This window comes from Chanodichthys erythropterus, chromosome 9 (assembly GCF_024489055.1).
Source record: "Chanodichthys erythropterus isolate Z2021 chromosome 9, ASM2448905v1, whole genome shotgun sequence".
In the NCBI taxonomy this organism is placed as follows: domain Eukaryota; kingdom Metazoa; phylum Chordata; class Actinopteri; order Cypriniformes; family Xenocyprididae; genus Chanodichthys; species Chanodichthys erythropterus.
The window spans coordinates 22,076,102-22,094,687 of NC_090229.1; the positions used below are offsets into that span (position 1 = coordinate 22,076,102).

Consider the following 18,586-nt stretch of genomic DNA (forward strand, 5'->3'; position numbering starts at 1 on the left):
TATTATGGTCTTTATTATTTTAAAGAACTACTCTTATGGTGTAAATAGCAGGTGTGTACAGTAATTATGTGAAAAGCTTAATGTGAAGGATGGGGGTGCTATAAACTTAAAGCTCCCCCGTCCTTCTTTTGCAGTATTTGGGTCTAAAGACGACATTCTGTGATGTATGTATGTAAAAATATGAATATATGGTATGATGATAACAACGATGCCCCCATGTAGTGTAAGAGCGGGACATGTCCTGTAGGTGGCAGTAAATCGACTCGTGCTGTTTCATCTGCTCCACTAGAAGAAGAGGGAGATTCTAAAGACAGCTGATGTGACAGCGATAAAGCTATCAGCATGTAGGTATCACAGATAAGAACTAATATAAAGTAAATCCGAAATTAATTGCATGTGTCTCTCACAACTGGAATCGTAACCGCTTGCTGTGTTTGTTTATCTGTACACTTCTCTGACTTGCGGTCAGTCGTGTTGTGCTCATGACTGTTGCCGCATGCTGTTAATGTTGCTTTAAAGAAAGAGCTTTTAGCTATTAATTTTGTAAACATAATACGATACCTCATAAGCTCTTGCCATATTTAGAAATGTTAAATCAAACTTTCCTCAGTTCCTGTTAGAGAGCCGCGTGGCCTTTGGCGAATGAATGACTCGTAGGTTGGAGAATTCAGAATATCCCTAACTTGAGCGTTTCTGTCCGGCTGGACATCACTGATAGTCTGAATGAAACAAATACTTAATAAGGTTCAGCTTAAAACCAGAGCTCATCTGATTCTAATGTAAACCAGACAGAAATGACCATATTATTCCATGGACATGTTAAATGACTTTAAATAGCTTTACTGTCTCTCTCTCTCTCTCCATATTAGGGCCTGCAAACGTTTATAGCACAACCTTTTCAAAAACCCACATACTTCCCATCAGCATTTCACACTCGGCCTGTTAAAGTAAAAAAAAGCTGTTGAAAGTTGTTTCCTTTCATTACTGATCTACAACCAGCCTCTCCACCCTAAAACCAAAGTAATTAATACATGAGAACTAACTAAACTGACTCCAAGCCAGTGTTAAAGGGAGCTTACATAGAAAGCCTCTTGTTTCCTGATTTTAACCCTCAGTTGCATGAGAGATAGTTTTGAAATATTAACTGGTAGTTCTGTCTCTCTGAGCGCTGCAGGTGAGGCTGGTTATTTTATTCACAAACTTTTCTGTGTCTAATAGATTCGTGCTTTTTATTTTGAAGTGAAAATGGATTATGGTTTATGTTGGCATGCACAATTTGCATCCTTTAGTCCATTTATGGTTCTGTCTTGATTTTAGAAACTATTACTATCATTCATTTACATTTTACAATTACGTTTATGCATTTAGCAGACGCTTTTATCCAAAGCGACTTACAAAAGAAGAACAAAAGCAAAGAGCCAGCAATATTCGTAATATGCAGTTGCCAGGTTTATTAGAACATTTTTGTGAATTGCAAATTTTGAGTAAGTATTTTTTGTACAATAAATGTTTTTCATTTTAGCTGTTTTTGTGCTTATCATTTGCGGTAACAAACTGCTGTATTATACAGTACAGTCCAAAAGTTTGGAACCAATAAGATTTTTAATGTTTTTAAAAGAAGTTTCGTCTGCTCACCAAGGCTACATTTATTTAATTAAAAATACAGAAAAAACAGTAATATTGTGAAATATAATTACAATTTAAAATAACTGTGTACTATTTAAATATATTTGACAAAGTAATTTATTCCTGTGATGCAAAGCTGAATTTTCAGCATTGTTACTCCAGTCTTCAGTGTCACATGATCCTTCAGAAATCATTCTAATATGCTGATTTGCTGCTCAATAAACATTTATGATTATTTTCAATGTTGAAAACAGTTGTGTACTTTTTCCTCAGGATTCCTTGATGAATAGAAAGTTCAAAAGAACAGCATTTATCTGAAATACAAAGCTTCTGTAGCATTATACACTACCGTTCAAAAGTTTGGGGTCAGTAAGAATTTTTATTTTTTTGAAAAGAAATTAAAGAAATGAATACTTTTATTCAACAAGGATGCATTAAATCAATCAAAAGTGGCAGTAAAGACATTTATAATGTTACAAAAGATTAGATTTCAGATAAACACTGTTCTTTTGAACTTTCTATTCACCAAATAATCCTGAAAAACAAATATTGTACAAAAATATTTTGTACAATTGTACACATTAAATGTTTCTTGAGCAGCAGATCAGCATATTAGAATGATTTCTGAAGGATCATGTGACACTGAAGACTGGAGTAATGATGCTGAAAATTCAGCTTTGCCATCACAGGAATAAATTACTTTATGAAATATATTCAAATAGAAAACAGTAATTTTAAATTGTAATAATATTTCACAATATTACTGTTTTTTACTGTATTTTTAATTAAATAAATGTAGCCTTGGTGAGCAGACGAAACTTCTTTTAAAAACATTAAAAATCTTAGTGGTTCCAAACTTTTGGACTGTACTGTATATCAGAATTATATTGACCATTGCCCACCCTGCTCTTTAGGTGCATTGAAAAGTCAGATGGATACTAGATTTAATGGGATAGTTCAACAAAAAATACAAATTCTGTTATGATTTACTCCCCCTTATGTTGTTCCCAACTGGGGTGACTTTCTTTCTGCTGTGGAAAGAAGATATTTTTGTAAAAATGTCTCAGAGTTTTTCCCCCCATACAATAAACAGGTTTGGAACAATGTGAAGGTGAATAATTAATGACTGAATGTTCATTTTTGGGTGATCCATTCACTTCCATCCATTCATACATAGAAATGTGAGCAAGTGCAAACAAGTTTGTAGTGAATTTAGTGAACTCTGACCTGCAAATCTGCATAGCTCATAAACATTGAAAACGTGTCTAAACTGAACTTGAACACAAATGTGAAAGCTTCAGTCATATTCTTTTCTAAACTATAGTTCACATTAGCATGAAGTCCATATGGTGTAACAGAAGAATCACACATTCAGACAAACCCAACAGCCACACATCAAGACCACAGCTTCCTCTGCTATTTTAACTTCAGCAGATAAAAAAAAAAATGTTAGTTTTATAAATTATATGTGCAATGAGAAAAAAACTACTCATTAAATAGGTTGTTCCCATTGTTTTTGCTTGTGTTTGTTGCTTCAATGCTGTGAATTATATCGTCAGTCTACCTTTTTGTCATGTGAAAATGACATGTGGAAGTGATGGTGATGAAAACTGTTGAGCGTTGAAAACAACTGACAACTGTTGCAGCAAGTTAAAGAAATAACAGTCGAAAATAAGTGATTTTAATGAAATCAAGTGGATACTCCTCCTCTGTTCCTCACACTGCATGGCTCTTAATGGAGGAAAAATGTTCATGTTTGGGTGTAAAATCCCTTTAAAAACAAAATTCTGTCATTTACTCACTCTCATGTGGTTCCAAACCTGTATGAAGTTTCTTCCTCTATTGAACTGAAAATTATGAAACAATGAAAGTCATTGGGGTCCAAAACAACATGTTGTTTTGACTTTTATTGTAGTCAAAAAAATATATTGTGTGTGTGTGTGTTCCACAAAAGAAAAAAAGTCACACAGGTTTGGGACAACACAAGGGTTAGTCAATGAACAATTCTTTTAATAAAGTAAGACTGTTAAACTGCGAAATAACTCCAGTTTCGCTCAAAAGCGACGCTCATTGACCCCAGTGTTGACCCCGTGTCCTTGGCGTGTGTGCAGGTGCGATGGCGACGTGAGCTGCGCAGTAGTTCGTATCGAACCTCTTCATGAGCGCTGGGACTTAGTGGAGGCGTGTGCTGAATTACTCAATGCCCAATGGCAACGCAGCATGGGGGCGCGAATTCACTCGCTCCGCCAGTCGAGCCAAAGCTATCCTGTGTGTCTCCTGCTGCTGAAGGGGGAGAGGCGGAGTCAAGACGAGAAGGTAATAGGCCACGCCCGCTTGTCGCGTGTTCTGGGGAGCCGTAGTTTGTTTGTGGAGTCGGTGGTGGTGAGCGGCATGCTGCGAGGGAAGGGATACGGCCGTATCCTGATGGAGGCTGTTGAACGCTATGCCAAAGGACGGGGCTGCACCCGGTTGTGCCTAACCACCCATGATAAGCAACACTTCTACGCCCATCTGGGGTTTGTGCTGTCCAAACCTGTCCAAAGTGTTGGGACGCTGGCCTCCTTCATGCCTATGGAGGTGCTGCACAAGTTCTGTAGAAGCACAGAGACTGAGGAGGAAGAGAGGAAGAGTGATGTTAAGTTGTTTAACAATCCTGCACCATCTATACCTTCTGTTTTACCACCTCCACCTCCTCCTCCACTCTCCGGTCCTCCTCCACCACCACCTCCTCCTCCACTCTCTGGTCCTCCTCCACCACCTCCTCCCCTTATTTCTGCTCCTCCACCTCCTCCATCTTGTCCTCCGTCATCCTGGGCTCCAGTAAGTCAGACTTTGGAGCAAACACCGTACACAGACAACAGAGGGTTGCCCATCTTCTGGATGCACAAGGACATCTGAAACTCATGCTACACTCCAGTCTGGAATTATTCAGGGATAAACAAACAGTGAGCGTCAGACTGTTTGAACTGTATTGACTGGAAATACTGTGACAATCTGAATGTGCCTTAATCAGAGTTTACTTTGTTTTAACTGTTATTTATTTAGTTTTTTAATGATTGAAAGGTTAATCTTTTATCACAGCCCTCTAAAAGAAATGTATTTGATGAGATTATCTGTTGCTTTCAAAGGGTTTTATCAAAAATAAAAATGCTATATAACTTTTCAAGTTTTGTGCTTGTGCGTGTCACTTAATGGATCACGTTTGAGGTTGGGAAGTTGATGCATAACAATCCCTTTGGCATTTCCTTTTATCAACATTGGGATTTTGTTTTCAATTTCACACTATTTTCCAAAAGTTTGAGCTCAGTAAGATATTTAAATGTTTTTGAATGAAATCTCTTATACTCACTGCTCACTCCAAAATACAGTAAAATAGTAATTAAGTTGGCTTGAAAAAGCCAACTTACTGATCTACTACTTAAGCTTATTATTATTATTATTCTTCTTAGACTAAATTTCTAAATGCATCTCCTCCTTGACTGTTCAAGCTACAACCACCAAACTCGGACCAGACCTTCAGACTATTCTGACTTAGTGTGCTATATCTTTTCAGACTGATCAGACTTACGGTTTTCCTAAAAAAGCTGATCAAAACTTGGAAAAATCCCATTGACTTTCATTGACGGAATGTTCAAATGAGCCAAGACTATTCAAACTCCAACTGTCAAAATTCAAATTTTGACAGTTGGAGAGGCTCATCAGACTCCATTAGCTGCCATTCTATGTACTATTTCTAATCCATTGAGACTCATTCAAACTTCCATTCTATCTAATATGTCTTATCTATCTATCTATCTATCTATCTATCTATCTATCTATCTATCTATCTATCTATCTATCTATCTATCTATCTATCTATCTATCAAACTAAATCTATCTATCTATCTATCTATCTATCTATCTATCAAACTAAATCTATCTATCTATCTATCAAACTAAATCTATCTATCTATTTCTCTTTCTAATCTATCTATCTATCAAACTAAATCTATCTATCTATCTATTTCTTTTTCTAATCTATATCAAACTAAATCTATCTATTTCTCTTTCTAATCTATCTATCTATCAAACTAAATCTAGCTATTTCTCTATCTATCTATCACTTCTCATCTATCAATCTATCTATCTTCTCATCTATCACTTCTCATCTATCTCTCTTCTCATCTATCACTTCTCATCTATCTCTCTATCTATCATCTATCTATCAACTCATTCAAATTCATAAACTCTATCTATCTATCTATGATCAACTCTCATAGCAACCACCCAAAACAACCTAGCAACCACCCAAAACAACCTAGCAACCACCCAGAACACCATGGCAACTGCATAGCAACCACACAAATCACCCTGGCATCATCCTAGCAACCAGCCTGGATACAATAGCAACCGCATAGCAACACCATGGCAACCACCCCGAGTACCCTAGCAACCGCATAGCAACACCCTAGCAACCACCCCGAGTACCCTAGCAACCGCATAGCAACACCCTAGCAACCACCCCGAGTACCCTAGCAACCGCATAGCAACACCCTAGCAACCACCCCGAGTACCCTAGCAACCGCATAGCAACACCATAGCAACCACCCCGAGTACCCTAGCAACCGCATAGCAACACCCTAGCAACCACCCCGAGTACCCTAGCAACCGCATAGCAACACCTTAGCATCCACCCCGAGTACCATAGCAACCGCATAGCAACACCCTAGCAACCACCCCGAGTATCCTAGCAACCGCATAGCAACACCTTAACAACCACCCGAGTACCCTAGCAACCGCATAGCAACACCCTAGCAACCACCCCGAGTACCCTAGCAACCGCATAGCAACACCTTAGCAACCACCCCGAGTACCCTAGCAACTGCATAGCAACACCATAGCAACCAAACAGAGTGCCCTAGCAACCAATTTGCAAAATCTATATCTCTGCATCAGAACATCGTACAGACATGGGGGTTGGTTTATATTGTCAAGCAGCCTTTGGAGTATCATCACTGGTAGCTGCCAAGTCACTCCCTAGCAACCAAACAGTACCCTAGTAACCATTTTGCAAAATCTGTATCTCTGCATCAGAACATCTTCCAGACATGGGGGTTGGTTTATATTGTCAAGCAGCCTTTGGAGTATCATCACTGGTAGCTGCCAAGCCACTCCCTAGCAACCAAACAGAGTACCCTAGCAACCGTTTTGCAAAATCTATATCTCTGCATCAGTACATCGTAGAGACATGGCGGTTGGCTCTTTTGACTCATGCTAGCAATCTGGACTTCAACATGCTAGCAGTGAATAGCTACATGCTAATAGTGATTAGCTAAGTGCTAAAGTGGGCTAAGAACATGCTAATAACTCTATAAAAACTCCATAGTATCCATCTGTGACAATTACCAATCTATCTATCTATCTATCTATCTATCTAATAAAACTTAAACTTTCAAACTTCAAACTTTTAAAACTTCTTCAAACTTTCTGGCTATGCTTTTTCAAGCCAACTTAAAGTTTGTCCTCAAACTTTTTTATCTAGTATTGTGAAATGTTATTACAATTTAAAAGAGCTGTTTTCTATTTTAATATATTTTAAAATGTAATTTATTCCTGTGATGCAAATCTGAATTTTCAGCATCATTACTCTAGTTTTCAGTATCACATGATCCTTCAGAAATCATTCTAATATGCTGATTTGATAATCAAGAAAATTTACTATCAATGTTGAAAACAGTTGTGTTCAACATTTTTGTGGAAACTGTGATATATTTCTTCAGGATTCTTTTTTTTTTATGCAAATCTTTTGTAACATTTTAAATGTTCCTTTTGATCAATTTAATGTGCCCTTGCTGAATAAAAGTATTAAAGGTGCTCTAAGTGATGGGTGAAGGGAGGGTCTAGCTAGCCTCTGTTTTGTTAGACAACACTTCGAAGGTCAACAGGAAGTTACTCCACCCAGGATCACTTAGAGCAACTTTAAAATGTTTTTATAAACACCTTTTTACCTTCATTAGATTTAGATTTTAAATGGTCTTGCAGTGTGATGAAGGATTTTTTAAAGGTGCACTATGAAAATGTTTTTTTTTTGGTACAAATGAACAGAAACATCAATTATTGAGTAAGTAGCCTACATAAAAAATAAATAATGAAGTCAAGAACAGTTTTGAACAATTATGTATATGTCCTGATATGGTGATCAGGCAATCGTAGGTATACCTTAACCATCACATTTATGCAGAGGAGCGGTACCTTGTCTCGCGTAGCCAGACCTTCTGACTGATGGCTGACTGACAGCTTTCATTGGCCAAGGACCACCCAAGAGGACGTTTGACTGACATGTAACGCAAGCAATCACAGTTTGTTTTGTTCCGCGTCATGTTTAGGGACGTGGAAATGTCAAGTCGATGTCCCTACAATAACAGACCAGCGTACATCTAATAAATTATTCATTCAGGAACGTTGTGAAAGTTTACTGCAACAATGGAGCCGCAAACTTAAAGGGTTAGTTCACCCAAAAATGAAAATTCTGTCATTTATTACTTACCCTCATGCCGTTCCACACCTGTAAGACCTTTGTTAATCTTCGGAACACAGTTTAAGATATTCTAGTTGAAATCCGATGGCTCAGTGAGGCCTTCATAGGGAGCAATGACACTTCCTCTCTCAAGATCCATAAAGGTACTAAAAACATTTAAATCAGTTCATGTGAGTACAGTGGCTCAATATTAATATTATAAAGTGACAATAATATTTTTGGAGCACAAAAAAAACCCCCAAAATAACTTATTTAGTGATGGCCGATTTCAAAACACTGCTTCAGGAAGCTTCGGATCATAAATGAATCAGTGTATCGAATCATGATTCAGATCGCGTGTCAAACTGCCAACGACTGAAATCACGTGATTTTGGTGCTCTAAACCGCTGATTCGACACACTGATTCAGTTATGATCCGATGCTTCCTGAAGCAGTGTTTTGAAATCGGCCATCACTAAATAAGTTGTTATTTTGTTATTTTTGGCGCTCCAAAAATATTCTCGTCGCTTTATAATATTAATATTGAACCACTGTACTCACATGAACTGATTTAAATATGTTTTTAGTACCTTTATGGATCTTGAGAGAGGAAGTGTCATTGCTCCCTATGAAGGCCCTATGAGGGTAAGTAATAAATGACATAATTTTCATTTTTGGGTGAACTAACCCTTTAACATACTTTTGAAAAAAACAGCATTAGTTGATCCTGGTAAGAGTCCATTATCAAAGTTGTAAACATGATGGCGTTCTTTCTTCCACAAGGGGGTTTGGCGTCATGGCATTTGTTTCCAGGCGGACCATTAAAGAACGCAACATGCACGTCTCCTGGACATTAAATTTAACATCGTTAAATTTAGAAAAAAAAAGTCGAGATAAAATGTTGAGAATAAACTCATTAAATTATGAGAAAAAAAGTCATTAAATTACGAGAACAGAATCGTTAAATTACGAATTTGTTCTCCTAAATTAACGACTTTTTTTCTCGTAATTTAATGAGTTAAATTATGAGAAACTTAAATGCGATTAGCTCGTAATCACGACTTCAGAAGTGGGAATTATCAAATTTCCGATGGCACATGAAGGCAGCATAAGCAGTGCCTAACCACAGCTGATGAAAAAGCTGAAAAAAAACAAAAAACCACAAGTAACTTGAATTGTAAGTTTCAAGCTCAGGTGGTGATAGAGAGGTCAAAATTTAATTGCATCTTTAATGGAGTGTAGGACCTTAAAACACTGGATATCCCCTATACTTCCCTAGAAAAAAATCATAGGAGTTTAATTATTAAACTAAGTACATAATTTTAATAGCTCCAGACTCAATAGATTATTTGCTGCAAGGTATGATACTAAATATGAATGACACTAATTGTGTGTATTCCATAGGCATGCTTTTGAGATCTTCTATTCCACATCCCATCTTCACCTTAGCCCTGTCAATCATTTTGTCTCCCAGCAACCCTGTTGAGAACATGGTTCAGGGGGTGGAGTCTGTCATCGGGAGGCGTGGCTTTTCAGTGGTCTGGAATATGCCTACAGCTCGGTGTCAGCGTCGATATGGTGTCTCCCTGCCGCTGCATCAGTACAACATTATACATAACTCACAGCAGAGATTTCAAGGTCAGAAGATGAGCATATTTTATCAGCGCCGTCTGGGCCTCTACCCCTACATCAACCGTCAGGAGTTAAAAGTCAATGGTGGCCTGCCTCAACAAGGATCCCTAAAGGCTCATCTCTCATTGGCTGAGGCACAGATCACTGAAGTGTTGAGACAGACGTTCAGTGGATTAGCTGTGCTAGATTGGGAGGCGTGGCAGCCCATATGGATGTGGAACTTCGGAACCAGAATTGTTTATCGTAAATTTTCTAAAAAGCTGGTTAGGTTTGAACATCCAGATATGTCAGAGGAGGAAGTGAAATCCGAGGCGAAGGCGGAGTTTGAATTAGCAGCAAGAGAGTTTATGGAAAAGACACTGCGCCTTGGTGTTCGCCTCTGTCCAAGTGGATTATGGGGGTTTTATGGGTTTCCTGGTTGCTTTAACAATCATGGCCAAGGACAGAGCGGATATACGGGGCAGTGCCACAATGGCACCGAGAGTTTGAACGATAGACTGGCGTTTCTATGGCAACACTCCACCGCCCTGTATCCCAGCATTTATTTATGGCGTAAACTGGCAGGACACACACATGCTCAACTAATGGTGAGGCATCGTGTACTTGAGGCCCTCCGAGTGGCATCCCAGCATTCACCTGGCACTGAAGCACTTCCTGTTTTTCCCTACGCCAGATTGGCGTTCACACACACATTGACATTCCTGAATCAGGTACCTACACAAGAACACCCTGACCATTTCCACATGTTTCACATTGTGAAGGTCAGAGCTCCGAGGTCCAGTCTTATCATGCGTTAGTGGGCTCTTCACCTCCACTCAGAATAGACACTGATAGAGGAGGGGTTTTTGCCCAGTATAGTAATAGGGTGACTCGCCTCATTGTCAATCTTCAAGTGGATGGTTCTCCTTTAGCCAGATCCAAGCTCAATGAAACTATATGAATTCTTGGCCAATGCACTGTAACTGCAATACAATACAATGCATTAGTCTACATACTTAGCATTTTTTTTTGTTTGTTTGTTTTTTTTGTTTGTTACAGTGGCTGTAACAAACCTCCGTACACAAGGGGGCGATAGATTCAATAAAAGGTTATCTTTAAAAAACATTTTATTAACAGTTAAAAGTAACCTTTAAAATGAATATCTATTTTTCAAATTCAATAGCATTTAAATGATTTTTAGCTTTCATTGTTTTATTTAAAAAAAATAATAATAATTATTTAACCCAAATATTATAGATTTTTATAGAAGACATTTATAGGTTATTGTTAATATGAAAATAATTCAGAAATGGCCAAAATATAAAATTGGTAAATCCCTAGCTCTGGCCAGTGTTATTGTATAGTATTATTTAAATACTATAATAGTTTTATTAATAATTTCAATTAGTTTTTATTTGTATATTTTTTATTTTAGTTAATTTTCATTTTTAGCTTACATTTCTAAATAGTTTTAATTTATTTCGGGGTTTACTTTTTAAGTTTTATATTAATTTTAGTACTATTTTTTTTCTTATATATATTTACATCTTATTTTAATAGTTTCCTTTATTTCAGTTATTTTTAGTACTTATTTCACTTATCTTATTTCAGTTTCCAAGCAAACATATCTAATTTTAATTTTGGTATAAGTTTTTCATCTAATTATATTAATATTTTATTTTAGCTTTATTTCATTTACCAAAGTTGTTTTTAAGTAGTTTTGATTAACATGAACAACGCTTGCGCTGACCCATTCTACAGCATTCACATACTTTCATGGAGCATGTTTCAAGCTTACAGTGTCTTTATTCTTCGGCTGATCTGACTTTAAAAACTATATTATTGTGTGAAACTGTATCATAATATGTGTATATCTTTTTTTAGACAGATTTGGAGCACACACTAGGTGAGAGTGCTGCTTTAGGTGCCGCTGGAGTTGTGTTATGGGGCGAACTGAGTTTTGCCAAGTCCAAGGTCAGCAAACTTAATTGTGTGTAAAATTTACCTTTGTGTGATAACCTAATGATATAATTTCTATTGTATAAATCCAAACGTTGTCAGTACACAAACTGAAAATTTATATTATTCTATTTTAGACTTAGCACATGTCTCATTACTCATGGCTGGAGTTATGATATAACACGTTTCTGTCTTTCTCCAGCGGCAGTGCGCCCTCTTGCGTGATTACCTAGGCTCAGTATTAGGAGAGTATGTCACCGCCCTGCAGGCCAGTGTGAGGAACTGCAGTGAAAGAATGTGTAACGCCCACGGACGCTGCGCTCGACGGGACCCTCACTCAGGTCACATGATCCCTCTACATGGTACCCATGAAGCTCTTCCTCTCAGTGACATGAGGTCAAAGTTCAAGTGTTTGTGTTATGAAGGATGGAGTGGAGAACAATGTGAGCAAAGAAGTTCCTAAGAACAGTGTGCTGTCCTGATTTCCCCCGATTATAAACCACACACTGACTCAGTAGCGATTGGAATAGATGCTTTTGAACAATGAAGGCATACATGATAAAGTCAATGTGAAATCCTGTTTGCAACCCATTTAATTTCTGTAATGTGGCATTTATGAGTTAAATAGAATATTCGAAAAAAAAAAAAAAAAAAGTAGAGCGAGACTTGAGTTTATCCATCACGAATTGCTTGGATGGTGAAAAGTGGGTGTTATACATACTAAAATGGGGTTAGACTTGAATCTTGGCTAAACATTGCCTAAATAGCAATTTAGCTATTTATTAACATTATCCAACAGAGTGCAACCATTCCAGAAGTATTTTTTCCCATTTATTTTTCCTGAAGGGACTTTAAAAACGTATTTCTTAAAAAGTCATAAGCTATCATAAGCAACAAGCTACTAGGTGAAGTGAAACTTTAATTTGAAGCAAAAAAACAATTTGAAAATAAAGGTTCAAAACTGTGTACTTAACAGCTTTATAAAAGAACTACAATCTCATGCAAAGAATAGAACTACAATCTCATGAAGCACAGCAAATGATATTATTGAAATAAAAACAAATATTTAAGTAGTTTGATTAGGGAGACTCTTTCTAGTGGATGGGCACTAGAAAGTTATTTTGCCTTGATTTGCTTGTTTCAATTCTCTGATGGTTGGAAATTTCATTGCAGAATCATGGGCAATGTAGTTTTTCACCAGAAATCATGCTGTTAAAAATTAACAGCTGTTTTATATATATATATATATATATATATATATATATATATATATATATATATATATATATATATATATATATATATATATATATATATATAAATCATTAGAAGTAATGTAGAATGGTCTGTTAAAAGTTTATAAATTATAATCCCATTTATGGAGAAAATAAATGGGATTTTTACTTCTAGAACCTGACTGTTGCACTCTATAACCCCATGGCCTGGGACATAAGCAGAAATGGAAAGTCATTTTAAGAGCACAGATAAATCATTGACAATAAGACCAGGAACATAGTATATTGGGCCAATTTTGATTTCATTTTAACTTTAAAGTGCTTCAAAAACCCAACAAAATGTAAGAACCATGTTGTTTAGAATTTATTTTTACTCTTTATTTCTTTTAAAATGATTTTTTTCTTATTAAATAGAACATCATGGTCTATATAATTATTTACAGTCATTGTGCAATCACTCTCCATAGTGAATGTTCTTGCTCATTCAAAACATCCTCGATGAAGCATATTTTATATCACAATTTAATGTTTGTTTACAGTGATATCAACAAATTAAAATATATTATTCATATTCTTTCCATATTTCCTAGTGTGGTTTTGTTGTACATTAGTTTCACTCCAGCAAATGATATAAGTGTACGAAACAATACTGGTGAAAAAACACTTAAATCACTACATTATTGTCTTTTAAATAGGGTAAGTGAATGTTTTTGAGCAAGATAACTGACTAATGGATTGCACCAGAGTAATAGAAGACTTTAAACAGAGAATCACACATATTGATGTAAAGTTCTCCATCATTAATCAGACTCATAATCAGCGCTGTTCTCTCTCAGTGTTGTCACAGTGCAGTAGTGTTTGTGTCGAGTCATATGTTCTTATGGTCGCTCCCCTGTGAGGTTGATGTGCAGCTTGTGCAGTTGTTGTAACAGTTGGGAGATGTCTTCAGCTGTTTCCTGTTTCTGTTTCACCATCTCCAGAAGTGTGTGGAGAGCACTGCTCTGCTGGACTGGAGGGTTAGTAACAGAAAACAGATATTATTTGGTGAAATAACAGTTTAACAGGCTCTCTAAATTAATGTTCCAGGTTCAATATGTTCGAAAAGCTCTGTCAACAGCATCCGTGGAATAATGATTATTACCACAGAAAGTCACTTGGACAATTTAACAACAAAAACTGCAGTAAAGTAAGGCACAAAATGAGAATGTATAGAGAGATGTATTCCCACTTCAAAAATGACAAATTTTTTCCCGTTTTTCGTGTTTTTTTTAAGCTTTGATTGTGTTTATAGTGTACAATATAACATGTGTTCATGTTTCGCGAGTAAAAAAAACACAGTATTTTTCACATAATTTACTTATCTGTATACCGCTGTTTCCACTGTCATAAAAACGGGCTGATGACTTCCTTGTTCTATGAAGTCCCTCCTTCAGAAATACGTAACGAGTTCTGATTGTGCCAGCGGTTCCTGTGTTGTGATTCGACAGCAGCTTAGCGCTCCTTGCCTGGAAAGGTCACGCCTCTTACCATAACATGGAGATGCACGCGCTCAGTTTTAATGTAAACATGTCTTTAATTTTACCCTATTAATTTGAGCCGTAATCAGACCCGGTGATTGGACTGCGGGATGAAAATAACAGCGTTTCGACGACATGGCGACAAACACACTCTACAAACGCAACTCTTGTGTATTCCTGTGGGCGGAGGTTAATCAAAAAAGTGACGTCATTAAAGAAGGAAGTAGAGGGGTGTCGTCCAAACTGGCCGTTCGATGTAGTCGACTTCTGTTAAATAAAATATCTCGCTTGGCATTGAACTTTGAGCTTTAAAATTTTACAGATTTTATTTATGCTCTAACAACAACATTACACACTAACTAAAGTTTGAAACATGGGATCACGAAGAACGGGACCTTTAAACAACTTTACAACACAAATTTTAAAAATCTTACTGAATAATTCACGCGCTTCAAAATTACGAGCTTCACTCCAATAAGATGGGAGGAAAAATTATATTTTAATGCTTTCGCATTCTCTTGTAAAACTTTCATGATGGAAATAATATAAGGTTGGAGGAATAACTACATTTCAGTGCTTCTGCAAACTAAATGGTTTTGTGAGAGAAAACGCAAGTTTCTTGGAAGAAAGTGGCATTTTTGCGAGAGAACGCAAAATTTATAGGGGGAACGGGATTCTTTTTTTGAGAGAATGCAAAATTTCTGGGGGCAACACGATACTTGTGCAAAAGAACGTACAGAGCCCCTAAAGGTATATTTTTAAATATAAAAATATATTTAAATGCCTTTGCATTCTCTCACAAAAGTTTTGTGTTCCCCCAATAAACTTTGCGTTTACTTGCAAAGTTTTGAGCGAACACAAAGTTTCTCAGGGGAGCGCAAATATTTTGTGAGTGAATGCAATGTTACTCAGGGAAAACATTAGCGAGAGAATGTAAAATCACTGATATTTAATTTTTTCCTACCATCATATCATTTCTTCCATCACAATGTCCCTTAAGGGGTTCCGTAAGAATGCAAAGTTTCTCGGGGGAATGCAATAATTTTGCGAGACAACACAAAAGCATTGAAAATGTATTTTTCCTCCCATCTCATATTTTTTCCATCACCGTGTGGGGCAAAGTGTGACAAAATTCCACAAAAGCTGTCAATGGAGCTTGAACCAAAAACATTTCTTTCAGTTTAGCATTAAAACACATTAATTTCAGCTTTAACAAACAGATTTTCTCACCTAAAAAACTGAAGATAAGAATGAGAGTAAGGAGGAACGCAATGATGGCTGCACATGCTAAGAAATAGTGTCGCCTAGTGGAAGTGCAAATGTCATTCAGTCGGCTCACACAGGGCCTTCTCACTGGTTGACCTGTTTGATAGACAACTGCCCGATCCTGCATCTGGAGGTTCCCGTTGGTGGAAGGAGGTGGTGGACGGGGTGGCTGAACACCTGACAGTCAAAGGTAGGTGTGAGTTGTATAGAAACCAATAAGGATTTCATACATACACTGCTGAAATACCTTTGCTGTGCTGTTCAGAGTGTGTGCGGTGCAGGTCATTGATGGAGTCGACCGAATGAAGCTCGATCTCGGTCAGGTCTCGCTCGCTGACTCGAACAAATGCTGGAGGAGGAGAAGGAGTGGACTTCATGATCACTCCCAGTACTGAGAAAAAGACAAAATGCAAACCTGATTTAAAGATTCAAAAACAAATCTTTTGTCATCTTTACGCCCCCTCATGCCAATCCAAACCTGTATAACTTTCTTTCTTCCATGAAATTCTGCCCGCAATCACAACGAATGGGGACTGTCTACAGACTCAGAAGACTTGGGTAAAGTTGGTTTTATATATTCGCACATTCAGACATCTGTATTCAATAGCCTTGTTAATCACACTACATTGTACATTCACAAGTAAATATGCCATTAAAACAATACTTGCCTATTTTGATCAACTGTGAAAAATGTTGTAAGTTGACAATCGTTGCTTGTCAATATCATGTCGCTGTTTAAAATTCGCAAACGTTAATTTATTGCACATTTATTGGAAAGTCTGAATTTATCAGAAGTCCAAATGTGCGAATATAAAACCAACTTTACCAAAGTACTCAGAAGCACCATTAAAGCACCATATGGTCTATGGATTGTGCACTATATTACAAATCTTCTAAAGTCATATTTGAACTCATGTGAGAGACAGGCTAAAATTGAACTCATCCAGTAAGCTGTTTATTACAAGTAATTGTAATTTCTTGGGACAAAGCAAGGAAAATAGTCTTCAGATTTTCTCCTTTTGTGTTTCCATTAAGAAAAAGATTGTCCTATGGGTTTGAGGAGAAATGAGAGTGAATAAATGATGCCAGCATTGTAATGTTTGGGTGAACTATTCCTACTAAGAAGAAGTGCAGAAGACATTTACATGTGTGAATGACAACATATTCCCATCCATTGATGAATGGACACTAAATTAACTGTAATGTCATATAATATTACAGTTAAAGCACAGCTTTATTGATGTTAAATATGCTGCATTTGCCTAATGCAAGGCTATAGTGCCATTTCTTTTGAACAGCTATATTTATCTCAAACATTTTGCTAACTTTGATGCATAACTAAAATCCAGTAATGTAACAAGTTTTTAAAGCATGGAAACAGCAGTGATGTTACATGTATTTTATATTGAATAAACAGAGACATTTGTTTGTTTGATAGCCAACTGTTCACAACACCACAAAAAAAACCTCTTTACAACCCCTTATACATCTCAGATAAAGAGAGTCAACACTGCATGCAGCAAACATCTCATCCCATTACTCATTTGAATAGTCTCAGATGAATATTGGCTGATTAAATTAAACTGAGATCAGTAGCAGTGATTTCTGTTTGATGTCTCTGGCCCAGATAGTATTGACTGTGACACGGTAAACTGTTGATGCCTGTGCATGTGTAGACTTACCCTCAGACTGTCTTCATCAAACGCTAGTAGACGCCTGTTCGTGTTTGCTCTGTTGACAAACACTAAAGAAAAGGCAGAGAAAGTCGCTGTGATTTGGATGGTCTTCTCATACGGTCTGAAACGATCTGTGTCCGTCTCGTTCGCCTGGCACCTCTACCCCTAAACACAGCCCAAAATCCCCAGACCCAAAATAGCTACCGTCTCATGGTGGAGAGAGAGGTTATTTATAGATTTGGGGCCAAACAATCATTCAGTAACATGCGGACTGTGTGTATTTTGTTATACAGCCATTAAAACTTTGATATTGGCGTTAGAGAAAGATTGATATGCAGCTTAATAGTATGAATGCGTTTCTTATATCCATTAGATTCTTCCATTAATATGAGGGTAGTATAAAAACTACAACATAAAAATGACTGTTTTACAAACTAGCTTTGTACCTAGAACAGGTTGTTATTGACATCGTGCATCACGAATGATGGTGGAAGAAATGGGTGGAGTCCAACCACACCCTAACCCTAGCGCTAAACATAACTCCAAAGGGTTAGTTCACCCAAAATTAAAATAATGTCATTTATTACTCACCCTCATGTCGTTCTACACCCGTAAGACCTTCGTTCGTCTTCGGAATGCAAATTAAGATATTTTAGTTGAAATCCGATGACTCAGTGAGGCCTTATGGAGCAATGACATTTCCTCTCTCAAGATCCATTAATGTACTAAAAACATATTTAATATTATATTCAATATTAATATTATAAAGCGACGAGAATATTTTTGGTGCACCAAAAAAACAAAATAACGACTTATATAGTGATGGCCGATTTCAAAACACTGCTTCAGGAAGCATCGGAGCATTATGAATCAGCGTATCGAACAGTGCCGGAAGTCGACCGGAAGTTGAAGTCGGCCGAGTGCCGCCATCTTGTAGCAGAACTTCACTTGCGTTAGCATCCCCATTGACTCCCATTCATTTTGGCGTCACTTTGACAGTGAATAACTTTACATCTGAGGCGTTTAAAGACTCCATTTGTCCATTATTTATTTCCAAAGATACACGACAATGTATAAAGGGCTCCATTACCTTCTATGTTACATTATGGCCCCGTAGAAACAGTTTTTGTAAAAATAAGCTAACGATTGCATCATAACCACTCGACTCTCTGTCGCACAGTAGAGAAATTACCGTACAGA

At 37.1% G+C, this 18,586-nt stretch overlaps 3 protein-coding genes across 4 annotated transcripts; 2 read left to right on the forward strand and 1 right to left on the reverse strand.

Moving 5' to 3' along the window:
* The first annotated feature begins 156 nt into the window (after positions 1-156).
* LOC137026520 (N-alpha-acetyltransferase 80) lies at positions 157-4,701 on the forward strand. The gene is made up of 2 exons (XM_067393889.1): positions 157-344; positions 3,738-4,701. Coding segments are annotated over exons 1-2 (789 nt in total). The 5' UTR covers positions 157-342; the 3' UTR covers positions 4,525-4,701.
* On the forward strand, positions 1,127-12,860 carry hyal3 (hyaluronidase 3). Its single transcript, XM_067393888.1, has 4 exons — positions 1,127-1,174; positions 9,527-10,464; positions 11,618-11,707; positions 11,895-12,860. The coding sequence occupies exons 2-4, from the start codon at positions 9,529-9,531 to the stop codon at positions 12,153-12,155; spliced, it is 1,287 nt and encodes a 428-aa protein (XP_067249989.1). The 5' UTR covers positions 1,127-1,174; positions 9,527-9,528; the 3' UTR covers positions 12,156-12,860.
* A 204-nt stretch (positions 12,861-13,064) lies between these two features.
* si:dkey-20d21.12 (uncharacterized protein LOC556245 homolog) lies at positions 13,065-18,099 on the reverse strand. Of its 2 annotated transcripts, XM_067393891.1 has the most exons (5): positions 17,978-18,099; positions 17,393-17,454; positions 15,958-16,101; positions 15,675-15,887; positions 13,065-13,936 (listed from the first exon to the last, which is right to left on the reverse strand). In XM_067393891.1, exons 3-5 carry the CDS (start codon positions 16,085-16,087, stop codon positions 13,806-13,808), a joined length of 474 nt encoding a protein of 157 aa, XP_067249992.1. In that variant the 5' UTR covers positions 16,088-16,101; positions 17,393-17,454; positions 17,978-18,099; the 3' UTR covers positions 13,065-13,805. The 2 variants fall into 2 exon arrangements, with proteins under 2 accessions (XP_067249992.1, XP_067249991.1); XM_067393890.1 differs by lacking the exon at positions 17,978-18,099 and having other exon boundaries at positions 17,393-17,718.
* Positions 18,100-18,586: the final 487 nt, after the last annotated feature.